Here is a 19,200-nt window from a genome sequence, read left to right as displayed (position 1 = left end):
CCCCATGGACTGTATGTAGCTCTCCAGGTCCTTCTTGTCCATTGGATTTCCCAAGCAAGAATACTGGGAATGAGTTGCCATTTCCTTCGCCAGAGTATCTTCCCTACCCAGGGATCGAACCTGAGTCTCCTGCATTGGCAGGCAGATTCTTTACTCCTGAGCCACCTGAGAAGCCCTAGGCAGGGTGTAGGTGTGGTTAAAATGGGCTTCCTGGAGCGACCTCTTTATTCACTGCCACTCATATTTATCAAGCGCCTACTGTGTGCTGCTAGAAACTGGGACACAGCAGTGAACACGAACAGCCAACCTCCCTGGCTTGTCTGGGCTGGCATGGTAAGCAGGCAGACTGATACATGCCATAAACACGCAAATGACATAGGAACTTAGGTAGCAAGCTGAAACGTGCTGTGGGAAACAAAATAGAGTGAGGCGGGACTTCCGGGGCCGTCCAGCGGTTGAGACTCTTGCTTTCTGTGCCGCCAGGGGGTTGGGAGGCTAGCCCTGGTTCCATTCCTGGTCAGGGAACTAAGATCCCACATAGGGGCCAGAAAATAATAAAAAGAGAGCAAGGTCGGGGGCCCTGGGAGGAGGGTTGCTGAGAATGTAGATACTCCCATCAATGGTTTTGAGCTACCTGGTGGAGTCATAGAGTGGAAAACTAGAAAGAGGTGGGCAGGTCCACACCACTGTGTGGTATTTCTGCCATGTAGATTCAGAGGCATAAGTCACCTTGAAAGATAGACAACAGCAATACTTAGTGAACACTTAGGAGGTGGTGAGGTTTTGAGTGTCACCTTTGTGTTTTATTGGGCTTCCCTTGTGGCTCAGCTGGTAAAGAATCTGCCTGCAACTCGGGAGACCTGGGTTCAATCCCTGGGTTGGGAAGACCCCCTGGAGAAGGGAAAGGCTACCCACTCCAGTATTCTGGCCTGGGGCTGCAAAGCACTGGACACGACTGAGCAACTTGCACTTTCACTTTTGTTTTTATATGACTTGTTAAGAGTTAAATCTCTGTGTTTTAATGTTCAATACTGGCTGGGTTTAATCTCTGGTTGTCAAAAATCCTGACAATTTAACAGCTCTTTTTTTTTTTTTTTGGCTGTACTGGGTCTTAGTTGGGGCATACAGGATCTTTGTTGCTGCATGTGGGATCTAGTTCCCTGAGCAGGGATCAAACCTGGGCCCCCTGTATTGGGGGAGTCTTAGCCACTGGACCACCAGCAAAGTCCTTGGTGCACTTAGAAAGGGGTAAAGGGACTGGAGCTCTCTTTCTTTCTCTCCTCTATGTGAGGACACTGTGAGGAGGTGTCTACAAGCCAGGAAGAGAGTCTTTACCAGAAACCTAATCAGGCTGGCATCCTAACCTTCAACTTCTAGCCTCCAAAACTGTAAGAAATACATGTTTGTTGTTAAAGCCACTGTGATGGTTAATTGTATGTGTCGATTGTGTGTGTGTGTGTTTTGTTTTGTTTTGTTTTTTGGCAGCACTACACAACATTCAGAACTCCCCCAGCCAGGGACTGAACCCATGCCCCACTGCAGTGGAAGTTAACCACTGGACCACCAGGGAAGTCCGTACGTGTCAACTTGACTGGGCTAAGAGATGCCTAGGGAGCAGGTAAAACATTATTTCTGGGTGTGTTTGTGAGAGTGTTTCTGGAAGAGGTTAGTTAGCATTTGATTCACCCAATCCAAGGAGGGCAGGAATAGAACAAGGAAATGGCGGAAGGGTTAATTCTCTTCCTTCTTGAATTGGGATATCCATATTTCCTACCCTCAGACATCAGAGCTCCTGAGTTTCAGGGCTGTGGACTCAGTCTGAGTTACACCATCAGCTTTGCTTGTTCTCCAGCTTACAGATGGAAGATCACAGAACTTCTCAGACTCCATAGCCACAAGAGTTCAGGGGCTATATTAGTCAGGAATCTCCAGAGAAACTGGAGAAGGAAAGTTCCCAGGGGCCCTGCAGGGCCCTCCCCAAATACAAAGCCCCTTTATGTCCCCTGCCTCTTGTCTGTAGTAAAGCTGAAGTCTCCTGGGCCTCCCTGAGTCACAAAAGAGCAGGCACAGGCAGTCACAGAGTAGGCACTAGAGGCATAGTCTCAGTGTCCAAAGAAAGAATGAGATTAACACTATTGCTCGTAATAATCTATATCTTTGTGGGATTAGAATAATCATAGCTTGCTCTGCCCACATATGTAAGCAGGCAACTAAAACTGTTGGCAAATACATGCTACAGACCCATGTCAACATCTTCCTCTCTGAAAACACAGCGCTCTATGTCAGCATGAAGAAGTTACAGGAGATGGACCTCTGTCCCTAATCTCACAGAAGTGGAATGATGTCTGACAAGTGGGGATTTGTAAGCATCTCATTTGCCTCTTTCCTGTTTATCTATTTCTGTTCCCCTTAAACCTTAATCATAAAAAATGAGATCACTGGGTAGCATTCCTGACTTTTGCTTTACAGAATGTATACAATGCCCTTGCCTAACCTGTTGATTACTTTCCTGGATTAAAAGCTGTTAAGAATGAAGGACTGAAGAACTACTGGCTCTCTACTCCCAGCTTCCCCATAGCAAACCTGCAGGTGGACCATGCAGGCAAGACAGCATCCAGAGAAAGATCAGGAGGGACTTCCCTGGTGGTAGAGTGGCTAAGACTCCACACTGCCAAAGCAGGAGGTGCTGGTTCAATCCCCGGTCTGGAAACTAAGGTCTCAGACACAGGCAGTGTGGCCAAAGGGTTTGGAAAAAAAGACTACATTTTTTTTTTTATTAAAAAAAAAGAAGATCAGGAGAAGTCAGTGGTCTGCACACAGTGGAGAAAGGATGAAGAATCTTAGCTCTTACCATAATGATTAACTGAGACTCCCCTCTTTTTCCCTTTAAAAATTGTCATGGCTGAGCAGAATCTGCAGAGTTGGGCTCTAAACGTAAGTTAACCTTCTTCTCAAACTGCTGGCTTTTCTCAATAAACCATCCTTCCTTTCTACTGACACTTGCCACTAGATTATTGGCTTTTGATCAGTCAGCAGCCAAATCCTGAGTTTGGTAAATGTAATGTGTGTGTGTGTGTGTGTGTGTGTGTGTAGATATGAATATGGATATAATATATATACAGCCTATTGGGTTCTGGAAAAATGAAAGTCACTCAGTCATGTCTAACTCTCTACAACCGGTAGACTGCAGCCCACCAGGCTCCTCTGTCCATGGAATTCTCCAGGCAAGAATACTGGAGTGGGCTGCCATTTCCTTCTCCAGTTTCTGTGGAGATTCCTAACTAATATAGCTACCCAGCCTGTGGTATTTATTACAACACCCTGAATTGATCAAAACATAGTATTTCACTAAGATTCAGGGATCAGAATGCCAATGGTGCCAGGGAGGACACCCACTAAGCCTTAGGTCAAGGAATCATCCAGGAAGACCTGAAGTCTCAGCTGAGACCTGAAGAAGGCCCACGGGGTAGCCAAGTGAAGAAGGTCTGGAACAGTATTCCAAGCAGAGGGAACAGCCCACACAAAAGTCAGGAGGTGTAGAGAACAGCATGCATTTCTTGAACATTCCTGGACATGGCAACTTCCTCATTTTTCCCATTATCTTCAATAACCCTGGGGCAGGCAGCAGCAAAATGGAAGTCAGACAGTGCTGGAGGTAAGGGTTTGTCTTTGAGTGTGGAGTTCTGTCTTCACAGGGGTGTCCACGTGAGCAGTCATCTGGGACCCCTCACTCAGAAGGGCCTGACGCTTTGTTTAATGCCCTGCTGTCTTTGTTGGAAAAATTTTAATCACTTTTGGACAAGGGGCTCTACATTTTCCATTTGCACTAGGCCTTGCAAATTATCACCGAGTCAATGTACATGAGTTTGAGCAAACTCCAGGAGACAGTGAGGAACAGAGAAGCTGCTGGCGTGCTGCAGTCCATGGGGCCGCAAAGAGTTGGACACGATTGAGCGACCGGACAACATTGAGGATGCTGAGGGGTGAATGAAGGAAAACTAAAATTTTAATAGGGTATTAATGAGTAAGTAAATAAATATATAAGTGTGTGAATGAACGAACAAATGAATGAGAAATGAACAAGTGCGCAGGACACGGACCCTTAGGGCCACCTGTACTTTCTGCTCTCCAAATGTACCCACTCCGACTCACTTTCCTGCCTCTCCTGAGCGCCCCCTGCCAGTGAGAGGTTTAGCCTCGCGAAGCCCAAATCGGACCACTCGCCTGGCTTCGCCTTCGTTCTCGCTTCTGGTTGGCTCCAAGTCGCTCGCCCTGCCTTTTATGGAATACAGTCCTCTGGCTGGAGTCAGCGTTTCCTGTCGACTCAGGCACTGACAGCCACTAACAGCCACAGGAAGTACGTAACCAAACTTCCCTGGGTCCCACAAGCCATTGCGATAGCATTGGATGACGGAAGTCGTAGTCCGCGAGCAGCCAGTTTCCATCACAATTGCCTGGGATTGGAACTGCTATTCCCGCTATACATCGTGCACCCACTTCGCCGCGGCTGGCCCGCGGCATTCTGGGAGTTGTAGTTCTACCACCTTACAGTTCTTCTTCTGTCCCACGGAGTGTGCCCGCTCAGAGAACTACATTTCCCTGCACATTTCCATGCTCCAACGGAAACAGGCCGCGGCAGCCATTTTATTCCGCCCCAGAAGCACCTAAGATGGCGGTGGGGGAGACGGTGAAGGTTGCCGCCTGCCCCTCGGGGCGCTAGTCCGCCGTCCCCCGGTCCCGTCGTCCCCCGGCGGCCGGCCCATGGCCTGGCGGAGGCCCAGATCATGGACCTCCACACCGCCGTGTACAATGCCGCCCGCGACGGCAAGCTGCAGCTCCTTCAGAAGCTGCTCAGCGGCCGCAGCCGGGAGGAGCTGGAAGAGCTGACGGGCGAGGTGGCCAGCGGGGGTACGCCGCTGCTCATCGCCGCCCGTTACGGCCACCTGGACGTAGTCGAGTACCTGGTGGACCGGTGCGGCGCGAGTGTGGAGGCGGGCGGCTCGGTGCACTTCGATGGCGAGATCATCGAGGGCGCGCCGCCGCTGTGGGCCGCCTCGGCCGCCGGCCACTTGGACGTGGTGCGGAGCCTGCTGCGCCGCGGGGCCTCGGTGAACCGCACCACGCGTACCAACTCGACGCCCCTGCGCGCCGCCTGCTTCGACGGGCACCTGGAGGTGGTGCGCTATTTGGTGGGCGAGCACCAGGCGGACCTGGAGGTGGCCAACCGGCACGGGCACACGTGCCTCATGATCTCCTGTTACAAGGGCCACCGCGAGATCGCCCGCTACCTGCTGGAGCAGGGCGCCCAGGTGAACCGGCGCAGCGCCAAGGGCAACACAGCCCTGCACGACTGCGCCGAGTCCGGCAGCCTGGAGATTCTGCAGCTGCTGCTCGGCTGCAACGCCCGCATGGAGCGTGATGGCTACGGCATGACACCGTTGCTGGCGGCCAGCGTGACGGGCCACACCAACATCGTGGAGTACCTCATCCAGGAGCAGCCTGCTGGGGACGAGCAGGCGCAGCCCGGGCTGGCCAGGGTGCAGCCCCAGGGTGCCCGCTCGTCCCCCGAGGAACCCCCGAGCGGTGAATCGTACGAGAGCTGCTGCCCCACCAGCAGGGAAGCCGCCGTGGAAGCCTTGGAGCTGCTGGGAGCCACCTACGTGGATAAGAAGCGGGATCTGCTCGGGGCCCTGAAACACTGGAGACGGGCCATGGAGCTGCGGCACCAGGGGGGCGAGTATCTGCCCAAACCGGAGCCCCCGCAACTGGTCCTGGCCTATGACTACTCGAGGGAGGTGAACACCACCGAGGAACTGGAGGCGCTCATCACCGACCCAGATGAGATGCGCATGCAGGCCCTGCTGATCCGAGAGCGCATCCTAGGTCCTTCCCACCCGGACACGTCTTACTACATCCGCTACCGGGGCGCTGTGTACGCCGATTCGGGCAACTTCGAGCGCTGCATCCGCCTTTGGAAGTATGCCCTGGACATGCAGCAAAACAACCTGGAGCCTCTGAGTCCCATGACGGCCAGCAGTTTCCTGTCCTTCGCCGAACTCTTCTCCTACGTGCTCCAGGACCGCTCGGCCAAGGGCAGCCTAGGCACGCCCATCGGCTTCGCAGACCTCATGGGGGTGCTGTGCAAAGGGGTGCGGGAAGTGGAGCGGGCCCTGCAGCTGCCCAAGGAGCCCGGGGACTCGGCACAGTTTACCAAGGCCCTGGCCATCATCCTCCACCTGCTCTACCTGCTGGAGAAGGTGGAGTGTACGCCCGACCAGGAGCACCTGAAACACCAGACAGTCTACCGGCTGCTCAAGTGCGCCCCTCGTGGCAAGAACGGCTTCACCCCTTTGCACATGGCCGTGGATGCAGAGACCACCAACGTGGGCCGCTACCCGGTGGGCAGGTTCCCCTCCCTGCAGGTGGTCAAGGTGCTGCTGGACTGCGGGGCCGACCCAGACAGCCGGGACTTCGACAACAACACCCCACTGCACATCGCAGCACAGAACAACTGCCCGGGCATCATGAACGCCCTGATTGAGGCGGGGGCCCACATGGACGCCACCAACGCCTTCAAGAAGACGGCCTACGAGCTGCTGGACGAGAAGCTGCTGGCCAAGAGCACCATCCAGCCCTTCAACTACGTGACCCTGCAGTGCCTTGCGGCCCGCGCCCTGGACAAGAACAAGATCCCCTACAAGGGCTTCATCCCTGAGGAGCTGGAGGCCTTCATCGAGCTGCACTGACCACACTGACCACAGTGGGAGAGGCGAACCCCAGGAGGGCGGGGCCTGCACCGGTCCCGCCCTCTCTCTGGGAGCACTTCCGGTGGCTAGAAACCTGGGAGAGCGACAAAGGGGAGGGGCTCTCCCGCCTCCATGGCCCCCCTCCCCTCTGCAGGGAGCGGGGATAGGAGTGAGCGAGCTGTCGGTGCTAGAAGCCTTCAGGGTGACACGCTCGGAGAATGGACTTTATTGCAGGAGCCTGCGCACCCATCCTTGGCCTGAGAAGACGCTCAACCTCCCACACGCCCCGTTTGCCTGGGTTAAGGAGGGTCTTTCCTTCTGACTCAGAGGCGGATGAGTTGAAGCCATTGCCTTCCTCCCCCACCTAGAAACGCAGGAAGAAGCTGAGAGTTGGTCCGGCCTCTGGATAGACGTAGACCCCCCCCCAGTGCAGGGTTAGGACGGGGGGCCCTGAGGGGAAACTGGGAGACCTGCCTTTTCTAGCACGTTCGCACCTGCTCCCTCCACCCTGCAGTGGGTAAGGGTCTCCACCCGGGGAGGGGCAGCCTGCCCTTTGCGTAGCTTTCGTGGTTTGGTGTTCTGTTTATTTACTAAGCGGGCAGGTTACAGGTGTGTTGCAGGAGTCCTGAAGTTTTGCTGCCATATACTTTTTTTCTTTTTCTAAAATTTTTGGTTTGTCAGACTCGCTAAGTTATTTTCATGCAGCAAGGGTTTTGTCGTGCCCGAGGTGGCCCAGCCGGCAGAGGTGAGCTTTATTGTGTTAAGGAAGGGAGGTGCCAGCCCCACGTATCCGTCCCCAGAGCGAAGGTGACAGTACGTTTCTTTCTGATAGTTCACTCTTAGCCTTTTTTAGGGGCCAGGCTGCTTCTCGCCCAGCAAAACCTAGCATGGTTGGTTTGGGCTTTGGTTTTCACAATTTATGAGTTAAAACCGCAGGCCGCTTCCACGTCACAAGTCACGCCTGACGGCACAGGTGCGTGGCCAGCATCCTGAGTGGCTGTGTCCAGTTTTTAGCTGCTCAGAGACCTGGATGCAGGTGACCCTGAGGCAACGCCAGGTACACTGTTGACCCACTGTGTCAGCTAGATAGACGGTGGGTGTCTCTCGGCCTCCCGTCACTGGGGGCTTCTGGGGAGGGGGATTGTTAGTCCTCCTGCCAGAGAACCCTCCCCAGTGGGATTCTCAGGGCCTGTCCTCCATGGCCCTGGCCGCCAGCAGGAGAGTGTTCTTGGCCTGTTGGGAGAGCGGAAGGGGACTGGAGCCGGTGCCCCTCCTGCAGCCTTGTCACGGGGCAGCTACACTGATGGAAGTCTTCCGCAGCACAGTGGGTCCCCGGATGCCCCGCCCCCAGCGAGGGAACCAGGTCTCTTTGGATTTGCAGTGTTAGTTAGGACGTTCTTTATTTCCAAGACCAGGTTTTGCCTTCCATCAAGGCGGGAACCGCCCTCACTGTCCCTCCTGAAGCCCGGAATAAAAAGAGGAGGAGTGTCAACTGCATGTGCGGTGCTGTTGTTCAACCTTGTGTTAAATGGACGACTTGGGGGGGCGGGCGGAAGGGAGTGCTGAGTGGGTGGGGGAGGAGGGGTCTGCCTGGTGTGGAAGGCCCAGGTAAGGAGCACGGCTCCCATCCCAGTTTATGTCCTGGGGCTTAGTGTCAGAGTTAGTCAGGAAAATGTATTACTGCAGAAAAAACATAAAACCACTGACTTAGTCGTCAACTCTGCTGTGCAGGAGGGTTGCCTCAGAGGAGAGCATGGCATGATTTGACCTTCCGGAAGGTCTAAGGGAACAGGAAGGCCCCCAACTCAGCCCTGCTTCCCTGAGACCATGTGATGGAGCCTATGAACCCTCTGGTCCAAGAGGTCTGTGCATAAACTTGGGTTTCCCGGAGGAAAGTCCCATCCTTTCCTTTTGTCCTGCCATGTTGTTAAATTCTGATTTTCTCTGCACTGGCATCGTCAGTCAACTCCTCGCCCACAGCACCGTCCTGGGAGTCCGATGTTGACTGTTTCCCCAGGGCCTGCCTTGCACCAGGCCGGGTTCAAGCCCCTGTAGAGGAAAGGATTGACCCAGCCATACCTGAGACAGGCATTTCCCCACATCCTCACCTCCTGAGACAACAGGGAGACTGTGCCTTGGGGCCGTCTCACTTTCAGTGGCAAATTGGGCTGGAGGGTTCTCCAACTCCTGATTTCATGGGGACCCAACGACCCTTACCAGCCCACACCACTCAGCAGCCTCCCAGGAGACACCTGCACTGGCAGCATTTACTGAACCCTGACCGGATGATAGGCCCCATTCGTGGGTTTGACAGGACTCACCAAAGAGGGGAACCCATGTGGGCCAGATGCATGCTTTAAAAGCTCACGCCTGAGAATTGTGACTTAAGCCCGAGACTCTCAGAGAAAGCCTTCGTAAAGCTCAGGCAGATTTCCGGTGTGGGTTGACCCAGCAGCTCAGAACTTAGGAATGACGCAGGTCCTCCTGGGTCCTGACATGGCGGCCAGCGGAAGGCCACGTGGCAGCCAACATCGCGACATTCACTGGGACTGGATGGGCCACAGCAGCCCAGGCATGGGTCGTGCTGACAGTCGATTATTGTTTAGCCACCAAGTCATGTCCCACTCTTTTCTGATCCCCTGAACTGTAGCCCACCAGGCTCCTCAAGAACACATGAGTGGGTTGTCATTTCCTTCTCCAGGGGATCTTCCAGATCCAGCAGTCAAATCTGCATTTCCTGCATTGGCAGGTGGATTCTTTACCACTGAGCCACCTGGGAAACCCGGGTCAATTATTATGTGCAAGTTATCAGTGACGAGACAAGCTCAGAGAGGCCAAGTGGTCTGCCCCAGGTCACACAGCCAGGGTGGTGGCCCACCTTGCTGGTAGGCGCAGCAGACAAAGGCTCAGAGTGAGGAGGTTTGCCTGAGCTCACCGGGGGCAAGGCTGAGACCCAAGCTTGAAGGCATTGAAAGTGTGCAGCCCACCCCACCAGGGGGAGCCTCTGCCCCTCTCAGTGTGACCCCTACCCCACTTCTGGCCTCCACACAGGAGTCAGCCTGAAGTTCTGCTCACTGACTCATCTGTTCAGTTAATGCCTGCCTCAGATCTTGCGGAACCCTGGGAGTGTCTGTGCCGGTCCCCACTGAGTGACCCCTGTGGTGAGTGAAAGAACCAATGCCTCTTGCCTCTGGAGATTCCAGTCCTCCTCTAACAACTGGGGAGCAACCCCTGATGGCTCTGCCACACACGGAACCCGCCACCCCCACGGGATTCCAGGACTGTCATCTGAGCAGTGTTTACAGGGAGCAGAGCGTCCCAGCCCGAGGTTAAAGATAGCACAGCTCAGGGGCTCACATCACAGGCCCAAAAGGAGATGATGGGCCAGCCCCCAGGATGGTGGCACTCGGCTGGCACTGCAGGGTGCTGACCCCGTGTCCCTGCAGAAAGGTTGGGGGGTGTGGAGTCCTTTGGGAGATTCAGTTAGGACTGGGTAAAGGTGGGGGTGGGGGGGATCCACCCAGTGGTTGCCACAACAAGTGTTAAGCAAGACCCAGTGCAGATGCGGGCAGCACCATCCGTCCTGGGGGCAGGGGGGATCAGGGGAGGGAGTGTTCCCTCCTCTGGCCTGAGCATCTGTCTTTCTAGTAGGTTGCAAAAGAGACGGTGATCCTCCACAGTGAACAGGACATTTGAGATCCTCCAGTGCAGCCAACTCCCCCTGACCTGAGTCCTGATGTCTTCTATTAAAAGCCCGTCAAGCAATGGTCTTGCTCGAATGTCACCTCCTCCATGAAGCCCTCCTAGATCATATCAGTAATGTGGCCCCAGACACCCTCTACCCCATCCTCCTGTGTACTTGCCTCTTAATCCTTAAAACGTTAACCCTGTCACCTTTTTCTTTGTTTCCTTGTTTATTCATCATGTCCCTTCCTTAGAATGGCAGCTACTCAAGTTCATCCCATGCTGCATCCATAGCACCTAGAAGAGGGCCTAACTCAGTAGTTCATTAAGCATTTGTTGAATGAATAAATGAGCTCACATGGCTCATTCAAAAAAAAGAACAAGGAGCTCTGTGTGGCTGAATCAGAGTGAGTGAGGAGACTGGACTTCCTTGGTGGTCCAGTGTTTAATACTCTGAGCTTCCACTGCAAGGGATGCAGGTCCAATCCGTTACTGGGGAACTAAGATCCCACAGGCTGTGCGGTGTGACCAAAAAGAAAAGGGGGGAATGCAGGAGGAGCTGGTGGACACAGGCAGATGGTGTAGGGCCTTAAGGCCCTACAGAACAGAGCAATATTTACCCTCAGGGCTGTGGGGAACCAAAGCAGAATTTCACACCAAGGAGAGACATGGCCTGATTTAAGCCTTGAGATCACTGGCTGCAGCTGGAAGAACGGATTGGAGGAGGCGGTGGGATGCAGAGAAATGAACATATTTCAGATCTTTGGAGGAGGGCTGGCAGGACTCGATGAACTGGTTTGGGGAAGAAGAGTCTGAGGTGACTCCTGAGCTTGTTGGCCAGAACCAATAAGTGGATGGATGGTGGGTCCGTTTGATGGGCCGGGGACAAATGGAGCAGAGTTGCTGACTCAGAGTGACTCCAGGGCCTAATGGGAGCTCCACTGGAGCGGCCTTGTTCACCACTGTTTAGTCAGTACTAGGAAAATGTCTGGCAGGTAGTGGGAGTTCAGTCACTACGTGTTGACTGATAAAAGGCTTTTAGCCCCGGGGAAGGCATGTGAGTGAGCTGGTGGGTCGGCAGCTGTGACCCAGCTTCAGTCAAAGAAGAAATCACCAAGAAAACTAGAGAATTCTTTGAGCATTTTGCTGCTGTTGTTGACTTGCTCAGTCGTGTCTGACTCTCTTGGGACCCCATAGCCTGCTAGACTCCTCATACAGCACAAGGTACGCTAATGTGTGCAGTGCAGCTCAAGCAGTGCTTAGAGGGCAACGTGGAGCTTTAAGTGCTTGCGCTAGAAGACAAGAAAAGCAGAATCTGCAAACTGTGGCCCATGGGCCAAATCCAGCCTCATTTTCACAAATTAAGTGTTACTGGCACAGCCACATTCCTGTGCTCACACCTTCCCTGTGGCCACGCTCACGCTGCAGTGGCAGAACTGAGAAGTTATGCTAGAGACGCATCTGGCCCCCAAAGCCTAAAATATGTACTTAATAAATTAATTAATATTAATATAATGTTTAGCCCTTTATAGATAGAAGCATGCCAATGCCTGATCTAAAATCTCACCTTACAAAGCTAGACAATTCAGTGCCAACTAAATCCAAAAAATAGAGTGGAAATCAACAAAATAGAAATGGGCAAATGATAGAGTAAAAACCAATGAAAGCAAAGCTGGTTCTTTAGAAAGTTTAATAAAATGGAATGAAACACAGAAGCTTGCCTGGTGGTCCAGTGGTGAAGACCCTGCTTCTAATGCAGGGGATGTGGGTTCAATCCCTGGTCAGGGAGCTAAGATCTCATATGCCTTGAGGTCAAATACACAAAACATAAAGTAGAAACAATATTGTAACAAATTAAATAAAGACTTTAAAAAGTGACCACATAAAAAAATATTGACTGAAACAGATGGGCTGGTGGGGTGGGGTTCTAGATTCTGCCCTGCGGTTACCACCTTGCAATCAATCCTCCGATATAGTCCAGCTTCCTCACTCAGAATGAATATGTTCACTGGGCAGTGTGGTGTGGTGCCTTAGGACACAGGCCATATTACCTTGGGAATGGCACTTCCTCTCCCTGAGCCTCAGTTTCCTCATCTGTGAAATGGGGTTGGTGGTAGCAGCTGCCTACCAGCATTGCAGTGCAGTGGGTTCAGTCACCCAGTTGTGTCCAACTCTGCAACACCAGGGATTGTAGCCCACCAGTCTCTTCTGTCCATGGAATTTTCCAGGCAACAATACTGGAGTGGGCATGAAGAATTAAATGAGTTTATCCAAGAAACCCTGGCACACAGGAAAGTGCTCAGCGAAGCTGTCATAGGTGCCTACTGCCTGCACACTCATTTATACATAACAATCACAGGTGACCTGTAAAAAAACTTTAGTAATTATACATTTATTTGAATGTGTTTTGGGGAACAAAGTATGGCTAGGCCCTCTATTTCCAATATGTGAATTCATAGATGTTAATACTCGAAAAGTTCAAAATAAAGACAAGTTCATATTTTTTAACAATCTTTTTCTGAGATAAAACCTTATCATTTTATTTATTTAAAATCTTAAGATGATTCTTTTAAGGGTTTGGGGTGTTTTGTGTTTTTTTTTGCATTTAAAATATATATATATATATATATTTTTTTTTTTTAATTTATTTTTGACTGCACCACGAGGCATGTGGGATCTTAGTTTCCCCGCCAAGGATCCATCCCACCTCCCCTGCATTGGAAATGTGGAGGCTTAACTACTGGACCAACAGGGAAGTCCCAAGTTTTACCACTTTAAATGTACAGTTAGTGGCTTTAGTATAACCTTAAGGATGCCACCATCAGCCCTATCTAATTCCAGGAAGAAAAAAAAAGTTGGTTTTTAAATCTGTTTAAAGAAAAATATTAAACGACTCAAGGAATAGAAATTAAGTAAGAAGGCAGATGGCCAGCAGCAATGCTGAGGAGGGTAGACAGGTAAGCAAAGCCTGCGAATCCCGGGGAGGCTTTGAGAGGGCGTGATGGCCCAGACTGACAGAAGGGGCCTCTAAGAAACACCAGGGATGCGAATGTGTGCAGCACCCGCTGAGGGGTCAGGGGGAACCCCAGGGAGCCTCGGGTAAAAATAAGAGATGGGGCTAGGGCCCTCTGAGAGGTCAGGCCGTTCCTTTTCTCAGGAAGAGGACCATTTTTAAAAAAAAAACTTCCTTTGGAAATTGGAAACCCTGGGCTCCTTCCAGGGCTATAAAAAGGCGGTGTGTTCACTGACCAGGTTAAAAATAAAAGATCCCCACCCAGGGGCATTTGGGGTTGGGAGGAGACACTGTGTAGCAAGGCAGGGTAGGTCTTGCTGTGTGACCTAAGGCAGGTGTCTGCCCTCTCTGGCCTCTGGTCTCCAACAGCATTAGACTGAACGATTTCCAAACATCCAGTGAATGGGCATGTTTATACAGCTGCTGATCTTATTTACAGAGGTTGTTAACAGGGAGAGTGGCCTTTGGCATGGCCTGGAAGCTGGCACTCTCTGGCGGTTCTGACTCCCTCCCTGCCTGGTTTCTTTTAGGAAGAAGCCCTTTCCCAGCCACCGGGAAGGAGAGGCAGGAGCTGTTGTTCAAGGGTGCCCCCTAGTGTAAGTGAATGCTCATCGCAGCATCTTGTTAGTCACTAAGTCCTGTCGGACTCTGCAACCCCATGGACTGCAGTGTGCCAGGGTTCCCTGTCTTTCCCTACCTCCTGGAGTTTGCTCAAACTCATGTCCATTGAGTCAGTGACTCTGGATCCCCACAAATAAAGGAACCATCCTGTTCTCCCCTCTGTCCCCCCCTCCCCTCCCCCCGCCCCAGCACGGCTGGACACAGTTCTGTACCAGGTTGGACCACACTGGCTCTGCCCTCCCCTTCCCAAGCCCCATGCTCCTTCCCACCACAGGGCCTTATGCTGGGCTCTGCCCCTTACCTAGAACACCCTTTCTCCCTGGAATGAGCCCCTCCAGGAAGCCTCCCACAGCCACTCTTATCCCTGTTTCCCCTTCCACCATGTCCCACCACACCCAGGACCATCTTGGTTGTAACCACTTACTCTAATATCTATCTCCCCCACAGATGTGTGAGCAGAAACAGGGTCTGCTTTAATCAACAGTGTGTCTGAAACAGTCCCTGGCATACAGTCGGTGCCAATACACACTGTTCAGTAAATACATTGTATTGTGTATTGAACAGTGTTCAATACACACTGTTCACTCACTGGCAGGCAAGAAGGGAACATAGTATCAAGAGTCTGTTTTGCACAGCAAGGGAAACCATAAACAAAAGGAAAAGAAGACAACCTAAGACTACCAGAAAATATTTGCAAATGATGCAACTGACAAGGGCTTCATTTCCAAAACATACAGTTATACAACTCAATAACAAAAACAAACAACCCAATCTAAAAATGGGCAGAAGACCTAAATAGACATTTCTCCAAGGAAGACATACAGATGGAAAATAGGCACCTAAAAGATGGTCAATATCATTGATCATAAGAGAAATGAAGATCAAAAACTAAAATTATGTACCACCTCACACTGGTCAGAATGGCCATCGTTAAAAATGCTCTCCAAATGCTGGAGAGGATGTGGAGAAAAGAGAACCCTCTTATACCTTTGGTGGGGATGTACAATTGGTGCAGCCACTATGGAGAACAGTATGGAGGTTCCTTAAAAAAAATAAAAATAGAACAACCTGCAACTCCCCTAAGTGAAGTCCCTCAGTCGTGTCCGACTCTTTGCGACCCCGTGGACTGTAGCCCACCAGGCTCCTCCATCCACGGGATTCTCCAGGCAAGAATACTGGAGTGGGTTGCCATTTCCTTCTCCAGGGAATCTTCCTGACCCAGGGATCGAACCCATGTCTCCCGCATTGCGGGCAGACGCTTTAACCTCTCAGCCACCAGGGAAGCAACTGCACTAGTGGGCATATATATGAAGAAAGCTCTAATTTGAAAAGATACATGTACCTGTATGTTCATAGCAACACTATTTACAATAGCCATGACACAGAAGCAATCTGAGTAACCATCAACAGATAAATGGATGAAGAAGCAGCAGTACCTGTATACAATGGGATACTGCTGCTGCTAAGTCGCTTCAGTCGTGTCCGACTCTGTGCGACCTCATAGACAGCAGTATTCTGTATTAAACCATAACAGAAAATAATATGAAAATATATACATATGTATAACTGAATCACCTTGCTGTAAACCAGAAAAAGAGATTGTTTTCAAGACAAAAACAGACTTAAGCAGTAATGCAAATTCAGGCAGACCTCAGAGGCACTGTAAGTTTGGGTCCAGACCATGGCAATAAAGTGAATATCGTAATAAATCAAGTCACACAAATTTTGAGGTTTCCCAGTGCATGTGTGTGTGTGTGCACGCTCAGTCGTTTAGTCGTGTCCGACTCTGCAACCCCGTGGACCAGGCTGCTCTGTCCACGGGATTTCCCAGGCAAGAATACTGGAGTGGGCTGCCATTCCCTTCTCCAGTTCCCAGTGTATATAAGTTATATTTACACTAAGACTGTATTCTGTTAAATGTGCAGGACTTCCCTGGTGGTCCAGTGGTGAAGAATCGGCCTGCCAGTGGAGACGCAAGTTCTATCCCTGGTCTGGGAAGATCCCACAGATGCCTCGGAAGCAGCTAAGCCCGTGTGCCACCACTATTGAGCTTGTGCTCTAGAGCCCGGGATCTGCAACTACGGAGCCCACCGGCTGCAATTACTGAAGCCCAGGTGCCCTAGAACCCGCGCTCTGCAACAAGAGAAGCCACCGCCACGAGAAGCCTGTGCGCTGCAACGAAGAGTCATCCCTGCCCGCCACAATGAAGACCCAGCACAGCCCAAAATAAACATAAATAAATAAAAATAAAAGTGTGCAGCAGTTCTCTCGTTTAGCGTAGCTGCCTTCCTGAATGACCTGAGCCAGATTTTCTGGGGGACTTGCAGCAGCTACTACACCAGCGCTCACTCCTTCCCCTTGCGCTGTTCTGCTATGAAGACGGCCTCTTTCCTTCAACCTCATGAACCCCCTTCTGCGGGCCTCACACTCTTCTCCTGTAGTCTCCTCACCTCTCTCTGCCGTCACAGAACTGAAGAGGGCTAGGGCCGGGGTCTGGATGAGGCTTTGGCTTACAGGAAGGAATGCTGTGGCTGGTTTGATCTCCTATCCCGACCACAGAAACTTTCTCCCTATCAGCAGTGAGGCTATTTCATTCTGTTATCATTCGTGCATTCACTGGAGTAGCACTTGATTTCCTTCAAAGCCTTTTCTTTTCTTTGCATTCACAACTTGGCTAATTATTTGTAGCAAGAGGCCCAGCGATCGGCCGCTCTCTGCTTTTGGCATGCCTTCCTTATGAAGCTTCATCTCTAGCTTCTGATTTACAGAGATGTGTGATTCTTCCTTTCCATAGAACATGTAGAGGCCATTGTGGGGTTGTTCACTGACCTAATTTCAATATTCTTGTGTCTCAGGGGATAAGGGGGCCCAAGGAGAGGGGAAGAGAGGGGGAATGAGCTAGCGGGTGCGGCAATCAGAACACACACACACGCACAGTGGGGACTTCCCTGGCAGTCAAATGATTAAGACTTTGCCTTCCAATGCAGGGACTGTAGGTTTGATCCCTGGTCAGGCAGTCTAAAAAATAAAACATAAGACAGAAGTGATATTGTAATAAATTCAATAAAGACTTTAAAAGTGATCCACATCAAAAAAATTTTTTTTAAAACACATATATATTTATTAAGTTCACAGTCTTATATGGCATCCCCAAAATTACAATAGTCAAAGAGCACTGATCGCAGCTCATTGTGACAAATACAATCATGATGAAAAAGTCTGAAATTCTGTGTGAATTACCAAAACGTGGCACCGAGACACAAAGGGAGCAGAGGCTGTTGGGAAAATGGTGCTGATCGACTTGCTTGTCGCAGAGTTGCCACAGACCTTCAATTTGTTTAAAAAAAAATGCAATATTTGTGGAGGGCAATAAAGTGAAACAGGATACAACAAGGTATGTTTGTTCACTTATTGACAGCCTACTGTGTACCAGGTACAGTGAAGTCAGACAAACGTTGTGCCCTCCGAAAGAAGACCAATAACAATGTGTGTGATGACTAGGTAACTTCTATTTGTCCCAAAGTCCTAAGAGTTATGGAAAAAGAAGGCATAGTCAGGGGGGTTGGTGGGTGCCATTGAAGATGAATTTTAAATGGGGGGACCTCATAGAAGCCTCTATTGAGAGAGTGACATTTGAGCAAAGATCTGGAGAAGGTGAGAGAAGGAGCTGTGGCAGAGTGTGAAGGGAGGACACTGGGCAGTGAGCAGAGCATATGCAAAGGCCCTGGGGCAGGACTGTGCCTAGTGTGTTAGAGGAACTAACAAGGAAGTCTGTATGGCTGGAGTCAAGTGGGCGAGGGGGAGACAGGGAGGAGCGGAGGGCACGGAGGAAATGCACAGGTCGTTCAGGTAGGACTTGGAGGTTTACCCCCAGGGAGGTGAGACCCTGGAGGGCTAAGGGCAGAGGAGGGGCAGGGCCTGCCTTCTTGTGGATGCTGCAGGGAGGGCAGACTGGCAGTGAGCCTGGGAGTCTAGGGACCAGGATGCAGGTGACGGCGCTGGTCCAAGTGGGAGCAGAAGGGGGAGAGAAGTGGGTGGGCTCTGGACAGTTTTTTGAAAGCAGAAGCAGAAACCTTGACTGACAGGTTAGTCGAGGGTGCCTGCCATCTTCTAGCTGAGCAACTCCCAGGACAGAGCTTCCATCCACAAAGAAGAGACGTAGGGGGAACAGGTTAGGGAGGCTGGTCAGACACAGAGTGGCCATGCTGAGTGTGAGATGCCCCCCATGAACCCCCAGTGCCTGGAGACGTCGAGGCATCTGGAACCTGGAGCTCAAGGAAGGTCCAAGCTGGAGACAGGGCTGAGTGTACAGTTGAGGCCACTGAGGAGGGGAGAGACCCCAGGGAGTCCAGGAGAGTGGGGAGGGATGGCGTGGGGCGTGAAGGGGGTGAGAGAATATGGGCACTGAAGCCATGTGAAGACGGAGGTTTTGGAGGCCAACAGGCACGTAGACACTTCAGACAAGGGGAGGAGGACAGAGAAGTGATCCCTGGACTTCACAACTCAGTACTAATGATCTAAACCAGGGCGGTTTCTGCAACCTTGGGAGGAAGGCAGGCTGATTCCAGAGCAAGCACTTCAGGAAAGACCCCACCCTGGCCCCTCTCAGGTGGAGCCCCCTTTCTAGATGGCCCTCTATTTGCATGGGCAGAAGAGTGGGGCAGGGGGTGGCTACACAGCCTCCAGAAACTTCCTCCTTCTGACTCCACTAGACTTTCATTTTCCGGAGCGAGTGCCTGTCTGGCCTGGTTGTGGGTCAGGGCAACCAGCATCAAGACTTCTGGCAAAGGCCCAGGACAGAGCCAGACCTGAGCAGGAAGCAGATGCTTCTAGAAGAACCAAGACACTGGTTGCCTCATCACGGGCCATCTGCAGACCTCCACACCAGCACCCTGGTGGACAACTCTGCCCAGGCATGTGTTTGTTCATTACCTCACCTGAGACGAGAGCCTGGACACTCCATGGCCATCACTGGGTGGCGATGGTGCAACCAGACAATAAAAAGTAAAAGTGTGATTTCTCATATTTTTGTCCCACCCTGCAATGGATTGCCTGATCAACCCCGAGGCACCCCACTGCTCTAGCTATCCAGCTTCCAAGAGTGTTTCTCATACGGGTTATGAAGGGGATTTGGGG

The 19,200-nt window shown here is 51.5% G+C and overlaps 1 protein-coding gene across 1 annotated transcript; it reads left to right on the top strand.

The window, feature by feature from the left end:
* The first annotated feature begins 4,656 nt into the window (after positions 1–4,656).
* FEM1A (fem-1 homolog A) lies at positions 4,657–8,238 on the top strand. Its single transcript, NM_001046226.1, is given in 1 exon segment — positions 4,657–8,238. A coding segment is annotated over 1 exon segment (1,962 nt). The 5' UTR covers positions 4,657–4,784; the 3' UTR covers positions 6,747–8,238.
* The last annotated feature ends 10,962 nt before the right edge of the window (positions 8,239–19,200 follow it).

The sequence above is a fragment of the Bos taurus genome, chromosome 7 (genome assembly GCF_002263795.3).
Source record: "Bos taurus isolate L1 Dominette 01449 registration number 42190680 breed Hereford chromosome 7, ARS-UCD2.0, whole genome shotgun sequence".
Lineage (NCBI taxonomy): Eukaryota > Metazoa > Chordata > Mammalia > Artiodactyla > Bovidae > Bos > Bos taurus.
Note: the sequence above shows the minus strand (reverse complement) of the source record. Positions and strands in the feature narration are given on the sequence as shown.